Genomic DNA, 25,351 nt, shown 5'->3' with positions numbered 1-25,351 from the left:
GAGTCTCTCAAAAACATAATTTATATAGAGAGGATTATATATAATTTATACATGCATGCATGCATAAAAATAATTAGTACATAAATAATTATTAAGTATTATTAACAAAACAAGAATAGTGAATGATGACATAAAAATAGTTGTGCTAAGGTAAGAGCATAATAAGAATTGAGCATATAATAATTAAGCATAATAATACTAATGAAAGAGTGTTCATGCACTTAGACAGTGATCTCAAAGTTAGTCACGTTTCTCGAGGGGGCGAAGCTCCCCTGGGACACTAGACTACCCACGCTAGACCGCATAGGAACTGCTTCAGAATACGGTTGGGGTGTCCCAGATTCAGAAGTTTGTGATAGCATCGCTTCACTGTATGGCTGGGGTATGTGCTGTCTCTTACGCTCCACGGGTACTCTAAATCGAGAAGCACTGCTAGTATAACTTCTATGTTCAGTTTGTTGCCTGATGATAGATTGAGGTTCGTAGGGGATGGCTGAGTTATGTATACTTGCATAGGGTTGGATATCATCAATTCGGCCATTTATACGACGAGTATCTGGTCTGTTAGAGTCCAGTGAAGCATCACTGGAAATGTACCAACGTTCATCTTCATGTATTGGAGCTGGGTCTACCCTTCCATACGCGCTATTGTCTAGCATGGAAGAGGATGGGGTCATGCCTGAGGGGGGTCGTGATGAATAGGGAGGGGGTTCTTCAGAACAGTTTGAGTCTCGTCTAATTTCAATTTCCTCATCTATTATATCTGATGGTCTGGAGGAGACTGCTGGGCTTGCAGATCCATTGTCTATGGATGATCGACTGGTTATGTTGCGCAGATAGGCAGTACTGATGGGTGGAATCGGACCCATTGGTCCTGATCGTGAGTTAGGACCATTTGAGAATACATCATTCTCCAAACTTGAAGCAGGGTGTGGCCCAGTGCCTGTTGTTAATGAAGGTGAGTTGCTTGCTAGAGAAAACTTCCTCTCAGTAACACTGTCACTACTACTCTCTTTGCGAGAGAATTGAAGATGGGGGTCTGTTGGACTGCCCTTGTAATTATAGTTCAATTCTTCATAATCAGGCATCGGGTTAGTTGCAGATAAAACAGTTCTGGAGGGTCCCCTCTGAGGCGGGCTGGTGACACGGCTGGAAGAGCCACTGCTTGGTTGTGAGTCATACGGGAACTGTCGTACTGAGGGCCTTACTCCACTTGTACTCGTTGCTGTAATATCAATAGCTGACTCAGTGTGTAGATAGTGGATATCTTCACCATCAAGGGATTCACGGTCTCTGGAACTATGTTGGATTAGGAAATCTTTTGACAGCGATCCAGTTTGCTGGAGGGGGAGGTGTTCAGGTGACTCATCAGTGAGGGGTGATCTATAATTGGGGGAGCATAAGTTCCGTTCGAGAGTGCTGTACACTGGACCTCCTGTTGTTTCATCAATTGGTCCCACAACGTGATTGTTGCGACTATTATAGCGAGGATCAGTTCTGTATGGGCAAACAAAATCACACTTAGCAACGTTCGATAGTCATACCTTTTCAACAAAGAACATTACATGTACGTACATGTGTAGGATACATGTACATGTACCAAAGATCAAACAGCTTAGCGAAATATGACATGTACACATGGTATACTGTACATGTAAGCTGGAGAGCACATTAAGGCAACAATCAAAAAGTGCCACTTTTTAGATGATTTGTAATTGGGTCTTTGTCGCTAAAATTAATGTACACTGACCTAGAATACTGGCTTGTACCCTCCCTCTTGCTGGGCATCTTCCATGTCTTCTTGAGTTTCCTACAATGGCAACTCACACAGCAAACTATCAGGATCACCATGACAACAACAACTACTGCTCCAATAGGCGCAGCAATGACTATGATGAGTGTTTTGTTGTCTATACCAATAACCGGCTCACTGGCCACACACTCGGGATTTGAGAAGGAATCAAGTCGAATGGAGCAGTCTGAATCGACAACGAATAGTTGACCATTAATGTTAACTGAAGGGCTTGATTGTTGCCAGGTGGAGAGAGCACAGAATACGTTCTCTGTTTGATCGACTGAGTTTGTTTCAATTTTTCCACGAAACACGACTCCATTGTTGATCATTGTACTGCATGTTGGTAGTTCGAGGGTTTGTACAAAGTCAGAAGAAACTGTGCAATTGCATTCCAACTGAATAATACTCATGATCTCATCTTCGAAAGCATTAGCAATAGATTGCCTAAGTGTATCTCCCCAAGAGGTGCAATCTGTCTCCAAGATACGAATCTGAAAGTTGACTAGAGAGTTGCTAACGGAGCAACTACGAGGAGGGGTGGTTGAGGTGACATCTCCGGTCTCAATCAATTCCCTCGATTCATTTACAGCAACACTCGAAACTTTGCTATCTTTCACCACACATTGGTAGGCTCCGCTGAGGTTCGAATTAAATCCTGTCCTAAACCTCAGCTTAGCTGACACTTGACCCATGTGGGTGCCAGTAAGGAATGTTTGTGATGAGTCAACACCTTCAGGTAGGGCGTTGTCATTGTAGAGCCACTCTACGTACGGGGCAGGCCAGCCAAATGCGAGACAAGTAAGAGCAAATCCAGTGAATCCAGTTGGAACTTGGTAGCTGTTTGAGGTAAGAGAGGAGAGTTGAGTGGAGTAGATACTGTCGATCCTTTGTGCAGCTGTGGAGAGTGGCGAGGTATTTGTAAAAAGTGAACTGAATCGCTATAAGACTTTTCACAGCACAACTCATAAAAACTATAGCAACCAAAGCACATGTCCCATACACGTAACACGTCTACACATTTACAATAAAGCATACATACATGTAATAACGCAGACACCAATTCTGAGCTTTCACACAGACTCACTAACATGGTACGAGTAGATTCATAGTGGTGATACTGGTCCCCAGCTCATTCTCACTGACACACTCATATTGCATAGAGTCTGTGTACTCAAAGGGACGTGTCCACACTAGCTCCTGTCCTTCTGCTTGGGTGGTGACTCCATTAGGGAAACCAGTTTCACTAGTAGCTCGCCATGTGATCGTCGGCTCTGGGTAGCCATTAGAGGTACACATAAAAACAGGAGCAATAGTCGACTCTCCAAAGATGGGGGAAATGATTGGACTGGACATGGAAGAGATACTATTGTACTGGATCATGCTGAATGGCATATCTACATGATGGGTGTGTGTGTGTGAGAGAAAGAGATAGGGACACGTTATTTGTGACTGTTGTCCTACACATACATGTATTACTATTATTATATGAGAACACGATGAACATAAAGTGAAGCTTCACAGCGTAACTATACATGTATACATAAGTTAGAGGGAGACGCAGTCTGGTAGTTTTATACTTTACATTTAGAAGAGGAAAAGTCTTTCATGCACACTATTAAATGTAACTCACATCTAACAGTGATTTGTACTGTCTTTGTGACTGTGTCAGCAATGTTGGACACTCTGCACTCATAGAGTCCAGTGTGGGTACTTGCGACTGAAGGGATGACCAGATCGCTGCCACTCTGTAGTACGCTCTCCTTGTTGTCATAATACCACCGAATCCTGATTGCACCCACTCCCTCGCCTATGCATTGAACTCTGGCTTCTTCTCCCTCGGTTACAGTCAGTTCAGTTACGGACAGAGTCACAGTAGGTGGAGCTGAAATTTAACACACAAGCATAATTCACAAGCATAATTATAATTACAATGTATATGCACGGTCTAATGGTATGACTTTGGCTTTCGAATGCATGTTACTGTATGTAATGGAATGCCTAGTTTGATTGGCACTCACATGCATAAGAGACAGTGACACTATCAGAAGCATTCTGCCCCTCACGAGTCACCACAACAGTGTACAGGCCCAAAAGTTGACTGTTGATACTATCAATGTTTAGCGTGTACAGGTTCCCTTCGATAGTCTGAGAGAGCTGGGAGATAGTATCAATATCCAGCAACTGGTCCCCAAGAAACCATTGTACTTCAGAGGTACTAGAAAAGTATATGCCGGCCTCAATGGATACCGAGTCCCCCTCCAAAACATACATGACAGTGGTAGTAATGAAGACAGCTGGATCAGCTGTGTGTTTGTGTGTATGGGAAGGGTGGAAACTGTAAAATGAGTGCACCAGAAAACCTCTTTTGTGAGTTACATATAGAATACAACTACATGTACATGTAAGAGCTATGTGACAGGTTATGTACATGTGAACAGGTAGGAGTTAGTCATTGTTTGCTAATTCTGTAATTGACTGTCAGTATGCAGGTGTTCCCTTTCCATGGTAACCAGCGCCTACCACAATCAACAAAGCATCCCACAGCCATAATGCATAAAGGTGGTTGATGTATGCATGCTAATTAATGGCTGACATTTGCAATTAGAAGGATTCGTCGCATTACACCAATGCAGAAAAAGGAATTATACAAGACAAACACACTCTCTATATATTATAAGCATGATTCTTTAATAATAAATCAGAAGCATTTCAAATGCATGTAGTTGGCTGTAGCAAGCCTGTAGCCATTACAGAACACCCCCACACACTTATAATTTGCTTTCAGTGGACACACTAAGGTGTTTCAATTTAATGTACATTTACCACACCGTTGGCTACTGACACTACATGCACTTTACAAGTAAAAGCTGCCGCCATTAGAACCCTGTGCACTCAAGGGCCTACACTACCACACATGTACACTACAAAGCAAACTCCCTAACAGGTTAACAAATTGAGAAAAATGACACTATTCATCCTAGGTAACAAGAAATTACTACCATAACTCACAGTTAGTGATAAGGACACTATCAGTAATAGGGACATTGTTGACATCGTTCAAAGGGCTTTCACACGTATACACTGCCACTTCATTAGGAGAAAAACTTGTGAATACCAGAGAGACCTGTTCACCAATACTATCAAACGTTTGATATAAAGTTCCACTCTGGTTGTTTGGGATGACGACTCCATTCGAGCTAGTCCACATGATGTTACCAGAGCCGTAACATTTAACGAGAAACTCCGAACCATCGGACTGTGAGATGACATCAGTGTTAGACAATGGTTGGTCACTGGAATCAGTCAGGAATATAGTGGCTGGAGGAGAAATACAATTACATGACTGTATTACTCTACAACAACAAAAATTTCATGTTGAGCTTCAGTAAGCTCAGACCATGCACGCACAGAATGATACAGTGTAAACATTAGTGGTGGGCATCTGTACTTGTACTCAACACGCTGTATATAGAAATAACATACATGTAGGTACACAAAGGTTGAATTACAGTACATATACACAGGCATACAAACATTCAGATTATCAACTTACGTCTCACAGTGATGTCAGAGAAATCTGACAACACCGGATTAGAGATATCGTTATTAGCGGAGCATCGATAGCGGCCACTGTCAGAGTAAAGGGCGAAGGGTACTGAGAGAGTGCTGGTCACCTTTAGTGTGTGTGTGGCAATTAAGCACTTGGTAAACAACTTGAAAGGTATCAAGTTAATTAAATGATGGTTGAACCAGTTGAGTTATCATAAACACGTGACAAAGTTCACTCTATTGGCATACAGTGTACATGTATACATACACTCTTGATTATACACTTTAAGTATTGCCGATTTTAAGCAAACAGGAAGTGCAGAGAAGAGAGAGTTGTACGTCTAACTCACAAAGGCGAGGGGGAGGGATGGATTGGACTGGGTGTTCATCGTGGCCATAGTGTTCAAGTCTGAGCCATCTTCTCTCACCCAGGTGATGGTGGGGGCAGGATTGCCTGATGCAGTGCACGAGAGGCTGAAGGGCTCTCTCTCTAATATGGTCGTCTCGTTGACTGGTTGTGTCTGTATTTGTGAAGGGACTGTGTGTGTGTGTGTGTGTGTGTGTGTGTGTGTGTGTGTGTTGCAATTAAGTGAGAAAATGATTGACAGTTCATTCCACCAGGAAAAACATAGATAGGTGATCGTATAATAATGGGTAGTACATTTTATACAAACCTTGAATGTCCAGAGTGATTCCTGTTCGATCTCTGCCAATTACAATTGGGCCAGAAGTTAATAAGCCTTCCACTTCATACCTCCCAAAGTCAGCCAGTTGCACGTTACTGAGAATAAGAGACTTGCGACTATTGACAAACTGGACATTCGGTTCGCTGGCGAATATCTCATTACCGTTGGGTCTGTACCAGTGGATCTGGCTACCAGTAAGGAGAGGGTAACTCGATACGTAGACCTTTAACTCAACTAGACCACCTTGTAGAGTGGTAGATATGTCTCTTACTGGACACACTGCGGGGTTACCTACAAGTAGAGGTGACAAAGAATGTAAAATAAGGCACTGGAGCCTCGAGTACATGTGAGATACCATACCATTGCTATAGTGCGGAGGTGTCGCTGCTTAACCAGCTGTTAACTTACTGATGGTGATGTTGAGCTCCAATGAATCTCCTGTATTTGTGTCTGTACATATATACACATCCAAATCGGGATAATCGACGTCCTCCAGCTGCAATCTCAGACCACTGTATGTGCCTGGTTCGGTGCTTATCTGCAAGCCTCCTACTCTGCTCCATTGTATGCCAGTGCCATTGTTCTTGGTAGTATTACAATCAAAGAAGAAATCGGGCATGTTGGCACCGGCGCCTCCTATAGCAACAGATGCCACTCCCTCCACTCTAAACTCTTCTATTCTTATGGGGGCGTAAGTTACTCGGCTCTGAAAGATTTCCAGAGCAGCTGCAACAAAGAACAAAGTGCAAGTTTTATATACTGAGTCGAATTTGAAAAAGTGAAGTTATCTTTTGAAAGACGAATGATGGTGAAACATTGATGGTAAAACACAGCACATGAAGTTGTATAATTTTATTGATGGAAAATACAGCACATGAAGTTATATATACATATGTGACAATTAATCGATGGAAGTAAAACTACAGAGTAAACAAGTTACTGCATCATGGTAACACAAGCCGTTAATATCATGCATAATACAATCAGTGCAATGAGCAAGACTAAACTACCCCAGACATGGGTTCAACAAGCTAACAACATTGACAAGCTAAGCAAGTGGAATCACGACTGGCTGTGTACCAGACAAGGCCAATTCACAGCCATGGCCCAGCGGTACAAGATTCATAAGCTATCACACTCCCTCACACCAACTCTACCAAAAGACACATTCCAGACATACTTTGTGTCTTAAAACATGTCGCTCCGTAGACCACCCTTGAGAACTACTTATTTATAGCTATATGCAGTGTACATGTGCGTACATACTTGCAGGACTGACTAAGGCAACATTAGTAGAATTCGACATACAAATATATACATATAGTACTGTACAACAAGTCACGAAGAGCACATTATATAATACATGTAGCAACTCGAATTATAATTAATACATGTAGCAACAACTCATTGACAAATAAATAATTTGCTACAAAATGCAGGGTCTAATGACCCGTGAGATCACATACATTATGGAAGCATGTCAAAACACGAACTTAGTGGCACCAACAGTTCGTATACCCCACACCAATGAATCTCATTAACACACAAATTCATAGTGCGATTCAATGCTTAATGTGGTAAACATTAGCTAATGTGATAACATTGCGAGTAGGAGGATGGGGGGAGTGTACATACCACATGTCTTCCTACGACATATATGCGCACAGCTTGTTTTACTCTCAGCACTTGCAAATAATGTTTAAGGAACAAGAGTGTTAACTAGAGAAATGGACTCCTGGGGGAAGCTTACAATGGAAAGATTAGCGGGAGCTTCTATACATGCATGTATCATACAAAAAAAATTATTTATATGTAACAAGATCACGAACTAATCCAGTTAAGACTCTAAATCATTCCAGTGAGGGACTTCACATTAATGCAATTAAAGTGCCTTATTTCTTTCTACACACGACAACAGTATGCCATACTAGTAGAGGGCTGTGATGCAAACAATGCCACCTATAGAACACAGTCACTACTGAAGCCAGAAACATGAAAGCGTAACGTGCCCCCCAGGCACTAGTAAATAACGGGGCTCAAAGAACCTTGTGGTATTGTACAGTTTCAGACCACATACAACTGAAAGTTTGATCAGAACCCCACTTTTATTAAGTGGAAGGTCAATGAGGTGAACACGATTATAGTGAATCACTTGGCCAGTGTGTAAAATGAACAGCCAGCTGAAGTAGATTGTTTGTAAACAGTGTAAGCTAGCATGAGAATCCTTGTGTTGTACGCAATTAATTAAAGGCAGCTCGCCCTTGGGGCAGTGTTGTTACGTACACATAATTATACAATAATAATTATGTTGTACTACGGAGTACGGAGTACATACTACTGAGTAAGTTTTTTTGCACTCAGTTTTTCTAATAATGAGAAGTGCATCATGAAAGTTCATGTGCTGTACATACATGTACATGTCCCACAGCACGTGTTAATTAAACTGTACAGTAGTTGTGAATTATATGTACATGTGGCTACAGCTGAGCTACCGAATTATATGACATGTACATGTGGCTACAGCTGAGCTACCAGGTATTCTGACTCTACAAACCATCAGTATCCCATAATGCTTAGCAACAGTGGATTCTTATATTGCCAATACGCCCTAGGTACTACCCACACAAAACTGCTAACACTAAAATCACAGCAATGCAAAAGGATTTCACAGAAAGCTAAATTGATAGTTTTTACTCCAAAAACTACATGTACTTCAAGAGCATAACAATTATGACACTAATATAAGGCCTGTCCACACTAGACACTCTGCAAACTGACTCTAGTGCAGAACGGAATCATTATTTGGTATGCATTATATAGGGTGTGTTGTATAGTGGACAGGTGAGGGTACTGTGTAAAGAGCTATAGCTGTTCATAATTATTGTTATCTTAGCACTTAAAATATAACCCACAGTCTAGTCTCTGGTACTATAATTATGGTATAAAGCTAGGTCTCCATTTGGAAACACATTGAATACTGCTGCACCACGTTTCAGACACACACACAGTCTCATTGTCAGCTACCCACCCAACACAACACCATACTATTGACAACTGCTCACCTGTAGCAGGTGCAGACAATGCACAGAGCAGCAGCAACACAGCCATTCCTCCTGTGCTTTGAGCCATGGCTACAGAAACGGCTAGACCAATACGTCAAGGGCAGGCTTCTTCACGCTTCAATAATGGTGGTACTACGTTCACACTTGACTGGTCTAGTGTACAAAACAATGATACAGTTGAATGAGCACAAGTTCTTCACTGCTAGCTAGCTAGTATGGAAGGCTATAAGTAAGTGATTCTTAGTCTATACTTGACACAAAACTGAACATTTAGTTTGCATCCAGCAATACATTGAAAGTGAGTAGATCTACTGTTTAGATCTACTGTTTTGTAGCTGCACAGCGCAGCTATGGAATTCCAAAGTGGGCGGGGCTCGCAGTGCAAAATAATTTTTATCACAAATGTAATTCGTTTACATTAAGAATAATTTTTACAAGAACGACATAATAATAACACAGTCAAAGTGATTATACAGTCATTGTTTTCAAGTTTTGCCCTTTCGTAGGTTCATCATCTCAATTTTGTCAGCCTCCCTTCGCCTCTTATTGAGAGGGTTTCTTGGATCGTAGATATCGTATGTGTCTGCGTTCTGAACATTAGCGTCTTTGGCTAGAATAGGGTCATCATTCTCAAATTTTAGGCGGTGAGTCAACCTGGAGATGCATGACAATTATTATATGACGAGCTACGTAGATACATGCACGTCCCAGTGAACAGTAGGTGAAAAGTACATGTACAAAACTGAGGTTTTTGGTGGGATTGCAAAGGTATACAGCTGATAAAAATAGGATCTGCACGTATGGAATATATGCATATCAGACATGCTATATCAACTAACGTGAAAAACAAATCAGTTCGTCTCTCCTCTCTATGCACGCTCATGTGACATGTGGCGATAAGTTGTATCTATCTCAACTTGATTGTGTAGTTGATTCATAAAATTCAAATTAGCATCGATGCATACCACAACTATACGATATGGGATGTAGCAATTTACCACACAAGAAAGCATGCTTTATGCTATCAAGTGTATTAGAGCTCAATTAATCCGTACAGAAAGACTTCCATATAATATTGTAGTGCAAGGCGGTAAGCTTTCTAGAGCAATTACAAACCAATTATCATAATTATGTACGCAGCAAATTCTACAGCCTCTTTGTCTACAGTACGTAGCTACAAAACTGCAGTACGTGTTGTAGCTGGTACCAGAATGTGACGTGTGACAATTACATATGGGGAAGGATCAGCCATTTCCATTATATTGCTAGGCCTTTTTAGGGAGATACGGTATACCAGGTACATTTGGCAAATCAAGGTGAGAGTTGGGCTTCAAGATACAGTCTGAGACTCATATGTACGTGAGCATGCCATGCAGCATGCTTGTCAAATAAACAATCGCTAATCAATTGCCTCATTCGCTAAGTATCTGCTATACGCATGTACATGTATAAACTTAAAGCTACCCAACAGATTGAATACCAAACTCCTATAACCATAACGCTTAGTTAACACTGACATAAACACTCTGAATGTTTGCTGTTGAAGAGATTGACACTTAGTGTAGAGGTTTGCAAACTCACATCATTGTGTATACACTACGGGAACATGTACGTGACTCAGGGTTGAAAAGAGAGGCAAAGTAGGAAACAAGGGGGGGGGGGGGGAAGCTGTACATATAATTGCACACGGCCCACCAGTCAGGGTTTCATAGAGAGGGGGGCGCCCTGGGATTTTGTATTTCTAATCTCAAGAGGAAGAGGGAAATTTAGGATCCAGGGGGGATGTTCCACTCACACCCCTAAATGAGATTAAACCTTACCAGTCATCCATAGGTTTTTCGCTGCTTTTATTATCCTCGCTGATCACAGGAATGTCAGGTGACTCCTCCTCGTCGGCAGGCTTAGAACGAAGGGAATAAAGCCGAGACTTAAACTTGGACAGCATGTCCATTGTCTGTGGTGAAAGAAGAAAGAAGTACGTGTGACTAAGAAACTTATCATGCACAGGTGTTCATTGATTACAGGATGAATTTTGAAGAGTGAAAAATTGGGCAAGTTCAGCATCATTAATGATGCACTCAATTCAATGAGGTATGTATTATTATGGTACTGCAATTGATCTCCCTCTCATGACAATACACATGCCGAGGAGTGGAAGCCAAGCTACATACAATGTAGCACGCAGAGATAGGTACATACGGAGTGCAGGCTGACAAAGGATGAGATAATTCGATGTCATAAATGATTCATAGCAAACATTGGAAGCTACCCGCCTAGTGTAATTACAGCAAAGCAAGAGCTATAGATAAAGGACACAACCTTCATGTGAGGTTAATTGTGACCATGCAAGTTAATGGTTTCATATGACATATTGTATGTACATGGATTCTTTCCTCTTATATTAAAAATGTTTTCCTTGCTTAAATTATCCCACAAAAATGAATTGGCAGCAGTTTAAGGGCTTACGAAGAATCCCCTGTACATTATGCAATCTATATGCGCTCAAACCGACATGTACAATCTGCTATGGTATGAGCTCACATATCAAACTTTCTTATCCACATAAAATATACAGAGATTATAATATTATTATTAGTGAAAACCAGCCAGCCACACTTTCTCATATTAAAGAACTAACACACACGCATTGACACAGATTGAATGTGAAGTTGTAATCCAATGCTTACAACACCGTATCTTGATAAAGAGAACAACAACATAATTATTCTGAGAATAATTATAATTCAGTTCTTAGGAGTAAACACAACACTATGGGCCAGGGACTTATTATACATGTAAACAGTAGTGCCCCCATAAATCAATTTTGATAACAAGTTGTTGTATTCTAACCTCAAACTAAAACCTGTACACGTGTATGTATCTTTCAATATCACTGGTGATCACTACGATCTGCATTTCAAATCGTTATAGTGAACTCTTCTTGCTTAGGAACCACTTGTAATGGCCTAAAGACCTCACCTGACCCTCCCTATCTCCACCCGTAGCGATGGTGCCCTTGATTGACCGATACTTGGCCATCTCCTTACGGAGGTCTCGTACAGCCTCAGGCAACTCTGTAGGGGGATGGGAATGGGAAGGGTAATTAGGGGATAGATAACTGTTTGAAGCAACATTCAACATTACCAAGGAATTTAGATATTGTTGTCATAATAATCATATTTTATGTATAATGGATCAATTATATAATTATACTGATACATCAATTAAGATTACAGACTAACTGTTTCATTGCTGTGCTGCACTGTGCTTACATGCACGTACTAGTACACATTTGGAGCACATGACCAATAGCTAAAATGGCTGAAGCAATAGCTACACGTTAATTTAGAGAGAATTTGGACATTCGCTATCAAAGCACAAACTTCTCGAGTTACCCTATCTTAACAAACACCCTCCAAGGGTTTCCTAAAAGCTCACAGTATAAGCTTACAACATTCTCTCTCCCCACTCACCCCATTACAACCGCCACATATCACCACATATCACAACATCATTCTTGTGGCCAAATCCATAGAAAATAGATTAATTCCAATTAACCACTCTATTTTGTAATGACAGTTTATTGTAATCTAAGATAAAGGAAAGAAAGGCCGGGATTGGAAACAGAAGTACCCTCGAATGAACATCCGCTCTTCCCCGCGGTTCAATCGAGGCTGTCTTAAGCAATAAGGCTGTATGGGGCGTGGTTTGCGAGCTAGCTATTTCTATACACTGTGGAGAATAAACCACTCGCAAATGTGCTTATTCTGTGCACCCTAAAATAGAACTTTGAAGTTTACTTCCATGTCTCCTTTTACTGGGTGTGGTCAGTCATTAGCTCTGACTACACGAGGCTCACAGAATAGGCATGTTATAAATTGCTTAAGGAGATGATGTCTCGAGTAAACACAACTTTCTTATTTCGAGCGAGTTAATACCCGGCAAAAAATAGGAGGAAAACGGATAGTTTTCGATGTTAAATGGTCACGTGCGTGGTTTCCGTTTCCAATACCTCTCTTCCTTTATCTATGTTGTGCATATAATTATAGTACACGATAAATGGCTTCAATTCAATAAATCAGGTAAATGTACCATTGAGGAAAATGGATATGATTCAGCCTTCAAAAGCCGTGATAGGTAAATCTGGGGTGCAGAGTGCATATATTTAGTACCTCTCTCTTGAGCTTCTTTTTCTTCTTTTTCTGCCTCCCTCCTTCTCTTAGATTCTTTGAGCTCCTTCTTGAGTTGAGTGGCTTCATCCCGCATTGCCTTCCTGTGAGGGTGTGTGTGGAGAGTGAGGGTCACAGGTGCAAGTAGTGTAGAGGTGACTGCAGAGGATGTGTGCATGTGCACCTAGACATGCACTTGACAACACCATACAACCACGACCTGGTACATCACTCACTATACAGTCACAGACACTCCCATACTGAACAAGCAACTGTTGGTGTTGCTTTAAAATTAGTCAACATGCGCAGGTCACCCTCTTATGACACTGAAGCACAGTACATATGCATAGGACTCTTAATGTACTCCTGGTAGGACATTGAAGTGGTGCATGAGCACACCTTTACTTTCAAGTGGCTTGTTGTGACACTGTCGGTTACCAATATGACAGTTATTCCGCTGAGACAGGGCCAGTCCTATGGCAGCTGGAATTATTAATAACAGGCTTAATACGGCCGGCATAACTCGTGTTAATAAACAACAGAAAATACCATGTACAAAACGCTAGGGCTGCATGTGCCCTGAAGTAATTAATAGCCTTCTAAAATTACCCCAGCCGGATTATTAATAGCAGCTGTCTAGAGGCCAAGTCTATGTGGGAGGGTAGCTGTCAAAACTCTAGCTAGTGCATCAACACAAACAGTGTTGAGGGATATAGGGTTTACACCATGATAACTGATACACCACAGTCAAGTAGGCTAATGCACACTGGTGAATAGCTGATATCATGCCAGTGACATGCAGTTGGTGGATTGGGTTACCCATTACTTCAGTTAGGTGTACACAACTAATGGTTGTGAGTGTATGTGGTTAGAGCACACAGTAGATAATACCAAGGGCATATCCACCGCCTTCCCGAAGACAGTCCAGTCGATACGCCATTCGTGCTCCTGATTGAAACTACACAGTAAGAGCAGTCTAAATGAGACTAAACCACCATGCCCTTGAGCACCAGATTACTAAATTATGTACATTGTAGAGCAGACAAACTACATGTTACATAGTTATAGCAGTATGATCACCATAGGGTACACGTAAGCTGCTAACAATTGTTGTCACAAAGAGCACAACCAAGCAATTAACAAGGAGAGAAGGTGGGCGTGGGTTGAGGCTACAGTAAGTTGTGCCTACTGAAGGATGTATGTGTACCACCTCAGGAAGGGCAAAATTATGGGAGTACTGAGAGTAGTTAGTGGCTACTCTACTGATTTGTGTCTACTCTACTGATTTGTGTCTACTCTACTGATTTGTGTCTGGCCTCTTCACATGGAAACACACACACCACTGCACAGATGCAGATATAATTATGTATTTAAAGGAAACAAGGAAACCTTAAGTTGACAGAGTGTACAATAACAAATTAAGAGAGTAAACATTTGCCCTCTGCTAGAGAAGACCACCTGCAAAGGATGCTGCTCTGGTTCGAGAGTACAGTAACTATAAACACAGCTGTGAAATCAAGGACCGTTATTCACACAACACGATAGCTATATACTAGCAGTGTAGGTGCACACAGGTGTAGAACACACAGGTGTAGAGTAACTTAATGCTATATCTACAAGAGCGCATGAGAGGACAAGAGCACATGCATTAGGGGAGTATAGCCCTGGTGGTGGTGGTGGGGGGGGGGGGGAGGTGCTACAACTGGTCAGGGGTTTCCTAAACCTATGTTAAAGTGGTAATTAATGATGTACTGATAACGTGTATGTACGTGTGTGTGGAGCAGGCATACAGCTAATCAATCAAGTGAGTGAGTGGAAATTATTACGTTCAGGCTGTTTGGCACTGTTCGCAATTAGCAGCCAGCTGCTGTACCAGTACACAAATCGTGCTACTGTCAGCAAGTCCAGTCAACACAGTGCTCTCCTCCACACTGCCACAGCTGCCTCACATACTGACACACACAGGTTGGCATGACAGTTATTCCAATCCAGAACGTCCCAGGGGAACAAGGTCAAACGACATGTGATCCTTCCGTAGGATTGCCGTACTATGGGGCTAATAAGGACAGACGGGTAGGTCCGCCAATTGAATAGGTCACGTACGTGTAGTGCAGTCACAAGATTCTACCCAGGGAAAATCTTTGTTTTGATTGGTTTAAAGGCAAGTGCATATGGCACAGACATGTAGTGTTGAAGCACTTGTACTGACACGTACATACAGTACATGTACATGACATGGTATGTGCATGATTTACATGTACACCTGTTTAGAATATACAAGTAAATTGTGTAGTGCAGGCGTAACTGTGCTCAGTAAGCCGCAACTACATGTGACACATAATTATGTGTTCCTATGTGCCAAACAGGAACTCAACTCTGGCAGCAAAATTCCTGGACACACTTACAGCACGTATACAGGTGTGACTTAAGCACAATGGGTCACATTGTGAGGTACAGTGCCAATTAACTTACAGGTAGACCAAACATTATTTACAGCCAGCCCACACTAGGCGTGCACACACTTACAGTATATATATAAACTGTGGTTGTCACGGGTCCCTTGTACATTGTTATGGGAACAGTACATGGATAGCTAGACACCACAAACAAACCCCAATATAACACACCTCAAAATTGTTTTAATAGACCTGGGTTTACTACCGGGTTTACTACCGTATAGCGTGTAATTTTCGTGGGGCAAAATATTCGTGGTTTTAGTGGTTGGAGGGCTGACCACGAATATTTTACCCACGAATGAAGCGACCTTGCTTACCTCTGGCCTACCTTTACCTGCAGTGCAAGCTCCAACCACGAAAATATTACCCACGAAGTGTCTCAATATTGCTGAACTACGAATATTTTGTCTCCCGAAAATTACCCGCTATGCGGTATAGTGAGTGCACCCATACAATGTACAATTATGTTACTGTACCAAGAGTATGAACTCTTGACTGTACTCATCTTCTACTCAACATAATGCCAGGAGTGATGAATCTTGATAATACTTAAGGTTATGATGCAGTGTTCACCCACGCAGTAATTTAAATCAAGCTGTCTTGACTGTACACACTAGTTGGCATTGTATATGGTAAATAATGCATGCTCTTTGCCAGCAAGGCAATTATCTATTTACCCGAGGAAAGGGGCAGGGAGACACGAAACAATTTCTTCACGGTCATCGAGTTAGCTCGTGTAAAAGTAGAAAAATAGCCGACCAGCTCATTTTTCTTCAGTTTGTAGACACATGTAGATGGAGCACGAAATCTTCGAGCCGCCCTCAGGAATTAATATTAAACTGCTAGTAGGTCACTGTTTAGAGTCTTTTTTTCTCACGATTAAAATCGGCTATGACCACACAATCTTTGCGTACTGGTAACATGTAGGTTTTTGCAAAGCGATCTAAACTCACAAAATTGCATATGTTTGATGCTTGCAAAACCTAGCAACACCGATCAAGTAATGCATAAGTACAAATACGAGTTCCTGACTACATGTATAATATACCATCTCTAATAATCAAGACTCACTTCTTATCTGTCTTCACCTGCTCTTCCTTGAGCAGTCTCTCCTCCAGAGCGCTGAGTGGGTGCTCCTCCAACCGCAGTTTCTTGTGGTCCCCCTCATCCCCATCGTTAGATTCCTAATTGATAACGTACGTACCATAATGGCATTTCAGTGAAACGCTTGCGAAGCTAAGTTATATTTGTGCAGGTACAATGGGTAATGGTCATCATCAAACATCAAAACAGAAAAAATTAATGGCAGCCTTGTGTAGATAAGAAAGAATATGTTTATAACGTGTGTGTTTATACCCTAGCTACACACTTACATCGTTTTTGCGTTTTCCATTCTTCCTGTATAGGAAAGATGATACCACAATTAGATACAGTAATGAGTATAAAAATACATGTAATGGCTTAATTATACATGCATGTACCTATACAGTGTGACTAGAGCTGAGAGTCAGCGATTAGCGCAAGGAATTGTAATTATACAGTGCAATTATGCAATTGTATACAAGCAATGAGTCAAGCAGTTAAGATCACAGCCGGTATATCCTTACACACAGCGGATGGTGAAGCATATTCAGGGATATTTTAGCAGCTAATCATGTCACCTTAGGAAGTACGATTATAGCACACTTCCCCCGGGCACATTTCATCACTATGCAGCCAGTTACTTGGGAGCAAATTCTACACAGCAATGGAATGGTGTTTCAATGCCATGGTATCTAGAGAGACGATTGTAGGATCTGCGGTAATAACTTATCACCAAAATGACGAATCAATCAAGACCCTTAAATATGAAATAATCACTGCACACTATAATATACTGGGTTTCGAATGCGTAGGTAAACATTTGCGAATGACACTGTACAAGCCCATTTCTAGTACTAATCCAGATTGCATGCAATGCGACGTGCCTTTACCCTTGTGACTATTTTGTTTGTGATCCATGTACAATTCATAATCGAAAGAGTTTCACATTTGAAAGCCGGTATATGGCACTATAATTGCATACATCCAAAGATGTATAGTTTTATGTAATTCAGGATTAATGCAGTAGTGGGTCAAGCTAACCATGTATACATGCGTAAGCACACAATCAAAATATCTGCTTCATCCAAGGAGAATCAATAGCACAGAACACTCAGTAATCTACGTACGGTACCATAATTATAGTGATTCTGTGCACTTATTACATAATTATAGTAACAGAGACACAGACTCTGGTAATTTTGCTAATCAGTCATGCTAGGGGGAGTACATGCCACCCAGGGCTAATAAGGTGACTGCCGCATAAGAGCAATAATCTTGTACCAGTGTATGTGTGGTATGCTACAAATACATGTAAATTCTGACAGCGGTAAGTACGTACACGTACAATAACAAACAGAGTCTAGTTACCCAGTAGTCAGAATGACCATGCATGCACTGGCAATCCAATAACTAGAGCAGTGAGATGCTAAACCATCGGCAGTTGTATATTATAGCACCTCACAACCAGAGTGTCGATCGTACAAATTATGTTAAAAGCAGTAGACTAATACGTACGTATGAACATGGACACCTAGCAACTAACAGGGCTTATTTTGAACGTTGCATGTTCATTGTATGCTTAGAAACACCAGTCATACATACATTGGGAGGCCTGGATTCGAGGCTACTGCTGTATAGGCAGTTACATTGTGTGTCCAAGGTTACCAACATGCTGTAATCAAGAATACTTACGTCATGAGGTAAGAATTTTGTGGAAGAGAACAATTATTACATTATACATGCACAGTACGTAGCTGTATTGGATAAATAGAAGTGGTAGAGCTGAATTGTACAAAGTATGTACGGGAAACAAGATAGCTTAGAACCCTACCACTTGGAGCCAATTAAACTATGCTCTAATTATAGGTACCAGTACGTGATAAAAGCAAATTTTGCAGCCTATAATTATAATATTGAAAGTCAAAGGTACTGTAGTTGAGGAAGTTTCTAGCAAGCATAATAATTACATCTGAAAACCATGCATAGTCTATGACATACCTCAATTCTGATTGGTCAACAGCCGGTTGAGCACTGAGTTTGGAGTCCTCTGTGAGTACATCGTGGCTGCTCTTAATCTTTAGCTCCTACAAAGTATGCAAAGACCACTGCTCAATTCTAAACCTAACAGCCAGTTACAAATTTGCGTACATACATGTAATTAAAATCAAGAAAATAAATTTACGGCAAATAATTATGTCATGTATTTGCGTCAGTTTCCACGGGATACAAAAGTAAAATCAAGTACTACTTAGTAAACATGTACAATATACTGACAGGTCTGTACTAATGTTAGTGGACAGTAAGCTTGGCTTGCTAAAAGAATATTTATATTACATGGACAGGTGAAGTACAACACACTACTAAGTCCCTTACCACTGCATGCACCCTTACCCACTCCCCCACCCAGCACCCACCTTACTGGCAGTTAGTGTCTCCTCCTCATCTTCCTCAGCCTCCTCTCCAAATGACAGCAGACTGAAGTTCCTGGAGGAGAAAGAGGGGTTTTGTATGTGCAGTACACAAAACACTCAGTAATAGACAGTGAGTAATTATTATCTTTACTCTGATGTGAAACACTAATTGTGAACTCAATACTAATCTTAAGATACAATGACCCTTTACCAGATACCATGCCTGCGTTGAGTTCGACCCCGGAAGTTATGTGGTAAATTATGGCTTCATTAAATACTGCTTTACATGTATGTGGTTGACAAGTATCTAAATACAAACATATAGCACAATCATTAAGTGCATGACAACCACTGGCGATATAAAGCTACACCCCAAAAAACATGAGTGCTCACTTTGTTGCTTTTGACTGGCTCTTCGCCTTCTCCCTCGTCTTGTCCAGCTTTCTCGGGTCTACTCGTGGAACAATGTCGTCAAACGGGTTTGCCAGGACCTCAGTCTTGAGAATCTTGGGCACAGGGTCGAGGGGATGGTCCTCCTTGTTCGTGGGTACCTCGTTTAGACGAAGTATATTGTACTGTGTGGGACCAGACACCTACACACAAACAAGAAACAGCTGTACTAAGCTAACGGAAGCAGGTGCATGCACATGTAAACTGTCACATTGGGACCTACATGTAGCATATGTGTACTATACCACAGTAACTAAGTAGGGGTTGCATTGAGGGGGGATAGGGTGGCCAGGGGGGTAATTCGCCTCCCCTGGGCACAGTTTCGCCCCCCCTAGGATATGGCAGATTCATTTGTACTGCTATAATATAATTCTGATGACTTTGCCCCTCCTACATTTTTAATTTGCCCAATTCCCCCCCCCCCCCCCCCCCGATCCAAAATCCTGGCTGCAGCCCTGCTAAGGCACGCTCTCGTTACACAATCTGTGGCCTCACACTGATCCCAGAAGGCCCTCTTCCCCATACCAAAGAGTGCCGCTTTATTGTGACCCAGTTTTAACTTTACACTACTCAAAGCTGTGTACCCACCAACTCACCTTGCCAAAGAGAGTGTGTTTGTTAGTGAGCTCGTCTGCTCTGCCCAGAGTGAAGAAAAACTGACTGCTATTGTCGTCTTTGCTAGCGTTAGCCATCCCCACCAGCCCTCGCCGCTTAAACCTCAGCCGAGAATGAAACTCATCCTGGCCGATAAACGAAAAACAGAGGAATGAAAGTATACAGTATGTTTATACTTCTGATGAAGGCTTGAGCCAAAACGATAATTCAAGTTCAACTGTTCACTTTTTAAATCAAGCCACAAACAAGGACCGGCAGAGCTCACCTTGAAGGTGTGGCCATAGATGGACTCCCCGCCCTCTCCAGTTCCAGTGGGGTCACCAGTTTGAGCAATAAACTCTGTACAAGAGAGTTTGAACACAACGTTGTGTACATGTACTTGGAGTTACCACACAATTAAAAGTAGTAGTGGTCACCAACTCTTAGAATCAGGATGTGTTCATGTGATTGGTTAGCTGGAAATTCCATTGAAACTTAAATGTGCCTCATTCAGGGAAATGGACTGCTTTAATATACATGGCAGGGCGTCACTAACCACACCACCCTGCACATTGTCTTTACCGCTGACTATCCTATGGAAGATATTTCCATTGTAGTAGCCTTCCATGCACAGCTGCACAAAGTTTCGACAAGCCAGAGGCGCCTCCTTGGACCATAACTCCACGTCAACATCTCCTAGAGTTGTCTTTATCAGAACCTACATTCGCAAATATTGATTATAATTCACCTATCAATGATGCCCCACTAACCCCCTCCCCCCCCTCCGGGAAGGGTGCGGCTAACATGGGGGATTTGACCATACTCCAAGTCGAATTCCACACATGGTTGGAAGGATTTTGTCTTCAAATCCCCAAAACGTTCTCCAGTCAACATGTGTTTTTGAACCTCAAGCAGTGGCACACATCATGTAAAAGAAGTCTTTACGGCTATATGCAAGGCCAGAACTTCATGTCAAACTCCCCCATGTCCCAGGGCCGGGGCCACACATTGATAGGTCAATCATATAAAATTACAGATGAATAACCTACCTTTCCATTAGTCGGAGGCTCATTGACATAAATTTGGCTCATACTGCACTGCTGATCTCTCTCTCTCTATTGCATGTACTGGATCATGGATCTCTAGCTCATGCTATAGCGCTATAGCTTGCGCTTATATTAGGTACGTACATATGTCTAGGACCGAGAAGGGCAAATCAAAGTTATGATCGATAATGTTACAGTGGATTTCAGTTGCGTTCGAATGTTGCTTGATACGGACTTCCGTGTTGCGCTATAAGATAGGAAAAACGCGGGAAATTATTATATTGTCACGTGAGCTGCCATGTGAAAATTTCAGAGCCTTCTCAGATTATTCACAGTAAGTGTCTGACAGTATTAAACAACATTAACAGGGACTCTGGCTGGCCTGATTACATGGAGAGTTGTGACTACCAGTCCCACTTACCATACCCTGGGCCTAGCCCTGGGTCTATCTCTATGGGTCGTTGTTGGCAAGGCCAAAGTAGAGTGGAAGTTTCAGCACCCAAAGCTACAGTTAGCGCTGCTTCTGGAAGCTGCATCGAAGTAGAAGTAAGTAAATAAAATTGGCTAACATGTTTCCATGTAATACCCTTTGTGTACACAGTGTGAAACAGCACGGGTTAGGGTTTCCCCTTCAAAATTATCTTCTAAACACTACGTATATTCGGTAAAGGTAGTGAACCCAGTACGCAAGTCCGAATACACTGTCAGAAAGCTTAGTACTTATGATCGTTTCTCCTCATTTGATGAACTAACAGAACAGTTGCAAAAGTGTTTGGACAAAATATCACCCAGCCAAATAGGCTACATTGAGCCAGGGCATGGATTAAAGGGGAAGCAGAGGTGGCTGTATACAGATGAAGATGTAGATACTATGTATGACATTTACAAGAGAAAGACTGAGATTCTGCTCTGGTGCTTTTCTGAGAACCCTGAAGGATCTGAGATCACTACATGCAGTAAATCGAAAAAAGCAGAGACAAGTTCCAAATCTAAGAAGGAAGCGATTGCTTCGAAAATTAACGAAGTTGAGTGCATCGTGAAAAAACTTCAAGATAAGCATGGCAACCAATATTCAGTAGAAAAGTGTAATGCTTGGGCACATTTGATTCATGTGGGAAAACATGATTCACACGATGATCCTCCAGATTTACCATACTTCCGAGGAACAAAGAAACGAAAATTGCAGACTGCTAGTGAAGGACGCGAGAATTCTCCACCTTCACCTCAAGCTGCCTCTAAGTCTTCACCATCAATTATTACTTCTCCCAGTAAAAGAGTTGGCCTCCGGAGTCAGTGCATTGAGCAGTTAGTTAAATGGCACTCACTGCTTGAGAAAGGTGCCATTTCTCAACTGCAGTATGATGAAATGCAAAAGGCAATCATGGAGGAAATTAAATCCAACTATTGACTGTTTGTAACATTGCTAAATTCGAGAATCAAAGAATCAGGAAATTTCTTGCCTTCAAATCAAGTATTGTGTATGAATGACAATGTGTAACTATATTATATGAATGGAATGCACAAATTATTTTGAGTAACCGCTGTGTCGAACCCAAGCAGTACAATGTTCACTGGTGATACTATCAAAAGCTGAGTGTATTATATCAGTTGGGTTGGTGACAATTTGCAGTAGGTTATCGTGTTTCCTTAAGTAGTTTTTTACAAAACTAAACATTTCTTCTGCCGGATTGAGATCAGGACTATACGGTGGAAGAAATAGTAAAAGTATGCCCATTTGTCTGAATAGATGTGTGATATCTTGAGTGTGGTGCACAGACAAATTGTCCATTATAACAATTGAACAAGGATTAGATCCGTTGAATGGTAGCATGTTTGGTATGAGGGATCGTCTTGCATAGTCAAAGAACACTTCCGCATCAACATTAGACTTAGTAACTTCAACAGCTACTACACCATCAGTGCTCATGCCAGCAATAGCATTAACTCTTTGCCCACGACTCAACAGGCGTTTATTCTGTGGTGCCAATCCTCTTATTGCATATCCATACTTTCTGATATGATCTCTGGCATCTGAACCCGTTTCATCAATAAATACAAACTGGTCTGGATTAAATAGTAAACACTGAGCCATAAATGCTCCACGGAGTGTATAGCACCTTTGGAGAGCTACTTGTTGAATCTTCTTTCGAGTGATCCCATATCTTCTAAGTAGCCGACAAATAGTTGGGGGAGTCACCACAACCCCCATTGCTTCCTCCAATTCGTGGCACACCTCAGAGAGATACATGGATGGATCCTCGAGCACCATCCCAACTGTATATATTTCTTCATGTACACTTAGCTTTCTCAGCTCTCTCCTTTGTTCGCTCAGTACAGGGTCTACTTTTCCTGTTTGCTGAAACCTCGTAAATATACTGTATGCTGTGCTTGCTGCAATATTTAAGTTAGTAGCTATCTTGTCATAGGTAAGATTCATACCAATTCTTTGATAGACTACTCTCCAGCGTAGATCTATGCCATAGGCTTTCTTTCTTCCCGGTTCAGCTGACATTTTGATCTGTAGTATTACATTTGAATTTCCCGCGGTTTTCCTCTTGTAAGCGCAACACGGAAGTCCGTACGTCAACGCAAATTCGAACGCAACTGAAATCCACTGTACAAATACACACTTTTTGTTCCGGACCGATTTGTCTCTAAAATAACGCAGATCGACACTAAAGGCTGATCATGGAACCTCAAAATCAAAACCTGCTCAGTCTCCCCACAGAGGTACTGATCAAGATAACTGACACTCTGACTGGCTATGAGAAACTGTGTCTCCGTATCTCCTGCAAGAGATTCTATTTCATCCTCAGTGACCCTCGTGCCTGGAACTCCCTGGTGTGGAAAGACTGCCGCAGAAGAGATGAAGACTTCAAGGCTCTCAGGCTATCGTTGGGACTGTCTTGTTCCTATGTTCAAAATATTTACGTATCGTATAATCCTAACTCGCTAAAATTTCCTCTTTCTAAGTTTATCCCCAAAATCCACAGCTGTAAACAAGTCCGATATCTCTCACTGATTGGCATGCCTATAACGCTCTCAATGCTGGAAAAACTGCTCTCTGCACTGCCGTCTCTGTACTACGTCAATGTATCAGTGGGGCAAAAGCTTGAAGTTAACCAGATCGTTTGTGCAGCCTCCAAAATACAGCACCTTCAAATAGTACGCATTACTGAAACGTCTACAGTTAATTTTCAGGATCGTACCGCACATAATGTACCACTAGGTGTTCAACATTGGAGGGAGAATAACTATTTGCCGCCAAATCTGGAGTTTAGTGTTTCATACATTTCCTTTGAAGTTGTCCTTGGCCAACTAACAAGTTGTGACCACCCAGCTCTTCTTTCAATTTATTCCAATTGTTCGCCAGTTGCTGGAAATATGATAAATAAATACCCAATCCTAAAGGTGTCGTTACATCCGAGCGTCAAAATTGTGACATGCCCTGCTAAATCAGTTTGCTCATCTTGTCCTGCCTCGTGTTCATTGGTTCTATCTCCAAGTAATGATCCTGTTAGTGCAACAGTGTACAAATCAGGCATCCCTTCACCCGGCTTCACTGTCTCATTTTTACCCCCCAGCATCAAATCCCTCTCTTTGGCTGGATTAAAGGAGCTATCTTCTACTGATCTTACATTGCTCTCTGAGTCCTGTCCCAACCTGATCTGTTTTGATATGAGTGGTTGTGAGAATGCTCTTCTCAATTTGCAAGGATTAGCTGACATTAGCTCAAATTGCTCAGGATTGGTTGCTCTGAATCTCAAAGGTATTGACAAAGTTGAAAGTGTGGCCTCTCTCTGGGAAGTGCTAGCAGTTATGAAGAAACTTCGCCATTTGGCATTAAGGAATTTTTTGTGTGTTCCTGACAGAAGTACTGTTACACCTCCAAGTACTATCGGTGAACGTGTGTCCCACTTACCCCTGTTTGACGTGCAAAGTTGTTCTCGTATTCACCTTAGTGTAGTACGGATGAATTTGTTTTCACTTGAAATTGACTATAGTTGGAATGTTTACAAACCCCTTCCGCTTGATTTTGAAATGCTTTTG

At 41.7% G+C, this 25,351-nt stretch overlaps 3 protein-coding genes across 3 annotated transcripts; 1 reads left to right on the top strand and 2 right to left on the bottom strand.

Moving 5' to 3' along the window:
• Positions 1-2: 2 nt before the first annotated feature.
• LOC135334473 (hemicentin-2-like) lies at positions 3-9,427 on the bottom strand. Its single transcript, XM_064529666.1, has 11 exons — positions 9,093-9,427; positions 6,439-6,756; positions 6,019-6,321; positions 5,695-5,882; positions 5,349-5,469; positions 4,805-5,113; positions 3,814-4,098; positions 3,426-3,677; positions 2,884-3,189; positions 1,751-2,690; positions 3-1,497 (listed from the first exon to the last, which is right to left on the bottom strand). The coding sequence occupies exons 1-11, from the start codon at positions 9,157-9,159 to the stop codon at positions 222-224; spliced, it is 4,365 nt and encodes a 1,454-aa protein (XP_064385736.1). The 5' UTR covers positions 9,160-9,427; the 3' UTR covers positions 3-221.
• Positions 9,428-9,482: 55 nt separating this feature from the next.
• LOC135334465 (spliceosome-associated protein CWC27 homolog) lies at positions 9,483-21,511 on the bottom strand. The gene is made up of 13 exons (XM_064529645.1): positions 21,305-21,511; positions 20,838-20,973; positions 20,542-20,615; positions 20,258-20,401; positions 19,605-19,804; positions 19,215-19,284; positions 18,799-18,884; positions 17,091-17,115; positions 16,789-16,901; positions 13,265-13,365; positions 12,072-12,166; positions 10,913-11,046; positions 9,483-9,746 (listed from the first exon to the last, which is right to left on the bottom strand). The coding sequence occupies exons 1-13, from the start codon at positions 21,344-21,346 to the stop codon at positions 9,578-9,580; spliced, it is 1,389 nt and encodes a 462-aa protein (XP_064385715.1). The 5' UTR covers positions 21,347-21,511; the 3' UTR covers positions 9,483-9,577.
• A 91-nt stretch (positions 21,512-21,602) lies between these two features.
• LOC135334467 (uncharacterized) lies at positions 21,603-24,697 on the top strand. The gene is made up of 2 exons (XM_064529647.1): positions 21,603-21,847; positions 21,903-24,697. The coding sequence occupies exons 1-2, from the start codon at positions 21,692-21,694 to the stop codon at positions 22,707-22,709; spliced, it is 963 nt and encodes a 320-aa protein (XP_064385717.1). The 5' UTR covers positions 21,603-21,691; the 3' UTR covers positions 22,710-24,697.
• Positions 24,698-25,351: the final 654 nt, after the last annotated feature.

The sequence above is a fragment of the Halichondria panicea genome, chromosome 4 (assembly GCF_963675165.1).
Source record: "Halichondria panicea chromosome 4, odHalPani1.1, whole genome shotgun sequence".
In the NCBI taxonomy this organism is placed as follows: Eukaryota; Metazoa; Porifera; class Demospongiae; order Suberitida; family Halichondriidae; genus Halichondria; species Halichondria panicea.
Note: the sequence above shows the minus strand (reverse complement) of the source record. Positions and strands in the feature narration are given on the sequence as shown.

Coding starts and splice junctions, on each gene's coding strand:
- LOC135334473 (XM_064529666.1), bottom strand. CDS start 9,159: ATGGCTCAAAGCACAGGAGGAATGGCTGTGTTGCTGCTGCTCTGTGCA. Junction 5,470..5,694: donor CATCCCTCCCCCTCGCCTTT/GTGAGTTAGACG, acceptor CACACACTAAAG/GTGACCAGCACTCTCTCAGT. Junction 3,678..3,813: donor TGTCACTGTCTCTTATGCAT/GTGAGTGCCAAT, acceptor GTTAAATTTCAG/CTCCACCTACTGTGACTCTG.
- LOC135334467 (XM_064529647.1), top strand. CDS start 21,692: ATGGAGAGTTGTGACTACCAGTCCCACTTACCATACCCTGGGCCTAGC. Junction 21,848..21,902: donor GAAGCTGCATCGAAGTAGAA/GTAAGTAAATAA, acceptor TTGTGTACACAG/TGTGAAACAGCACGGGTTAG.
- LOC135334465 (XM_064529645.1), bottom strand. CDS start 21,346: ATGAGCCAAATTTATGTCAATGAGCCTCCGACTAATGGAAAG. Junction 20,974..21,304: donor AGCCTCCGACTAATGGAAAG/GTAGGTTATTCA, acceptor TTGCGAATGTAG/GTTCTGATAAAGACAACTCT. Junction 20,402..20,541: donor TCTATGGCCACACCTTCAAG/GTGAGCTCTGCC, acceptor TTTATCGGCCAG/GATGAGTTTCATTCTCGGCT.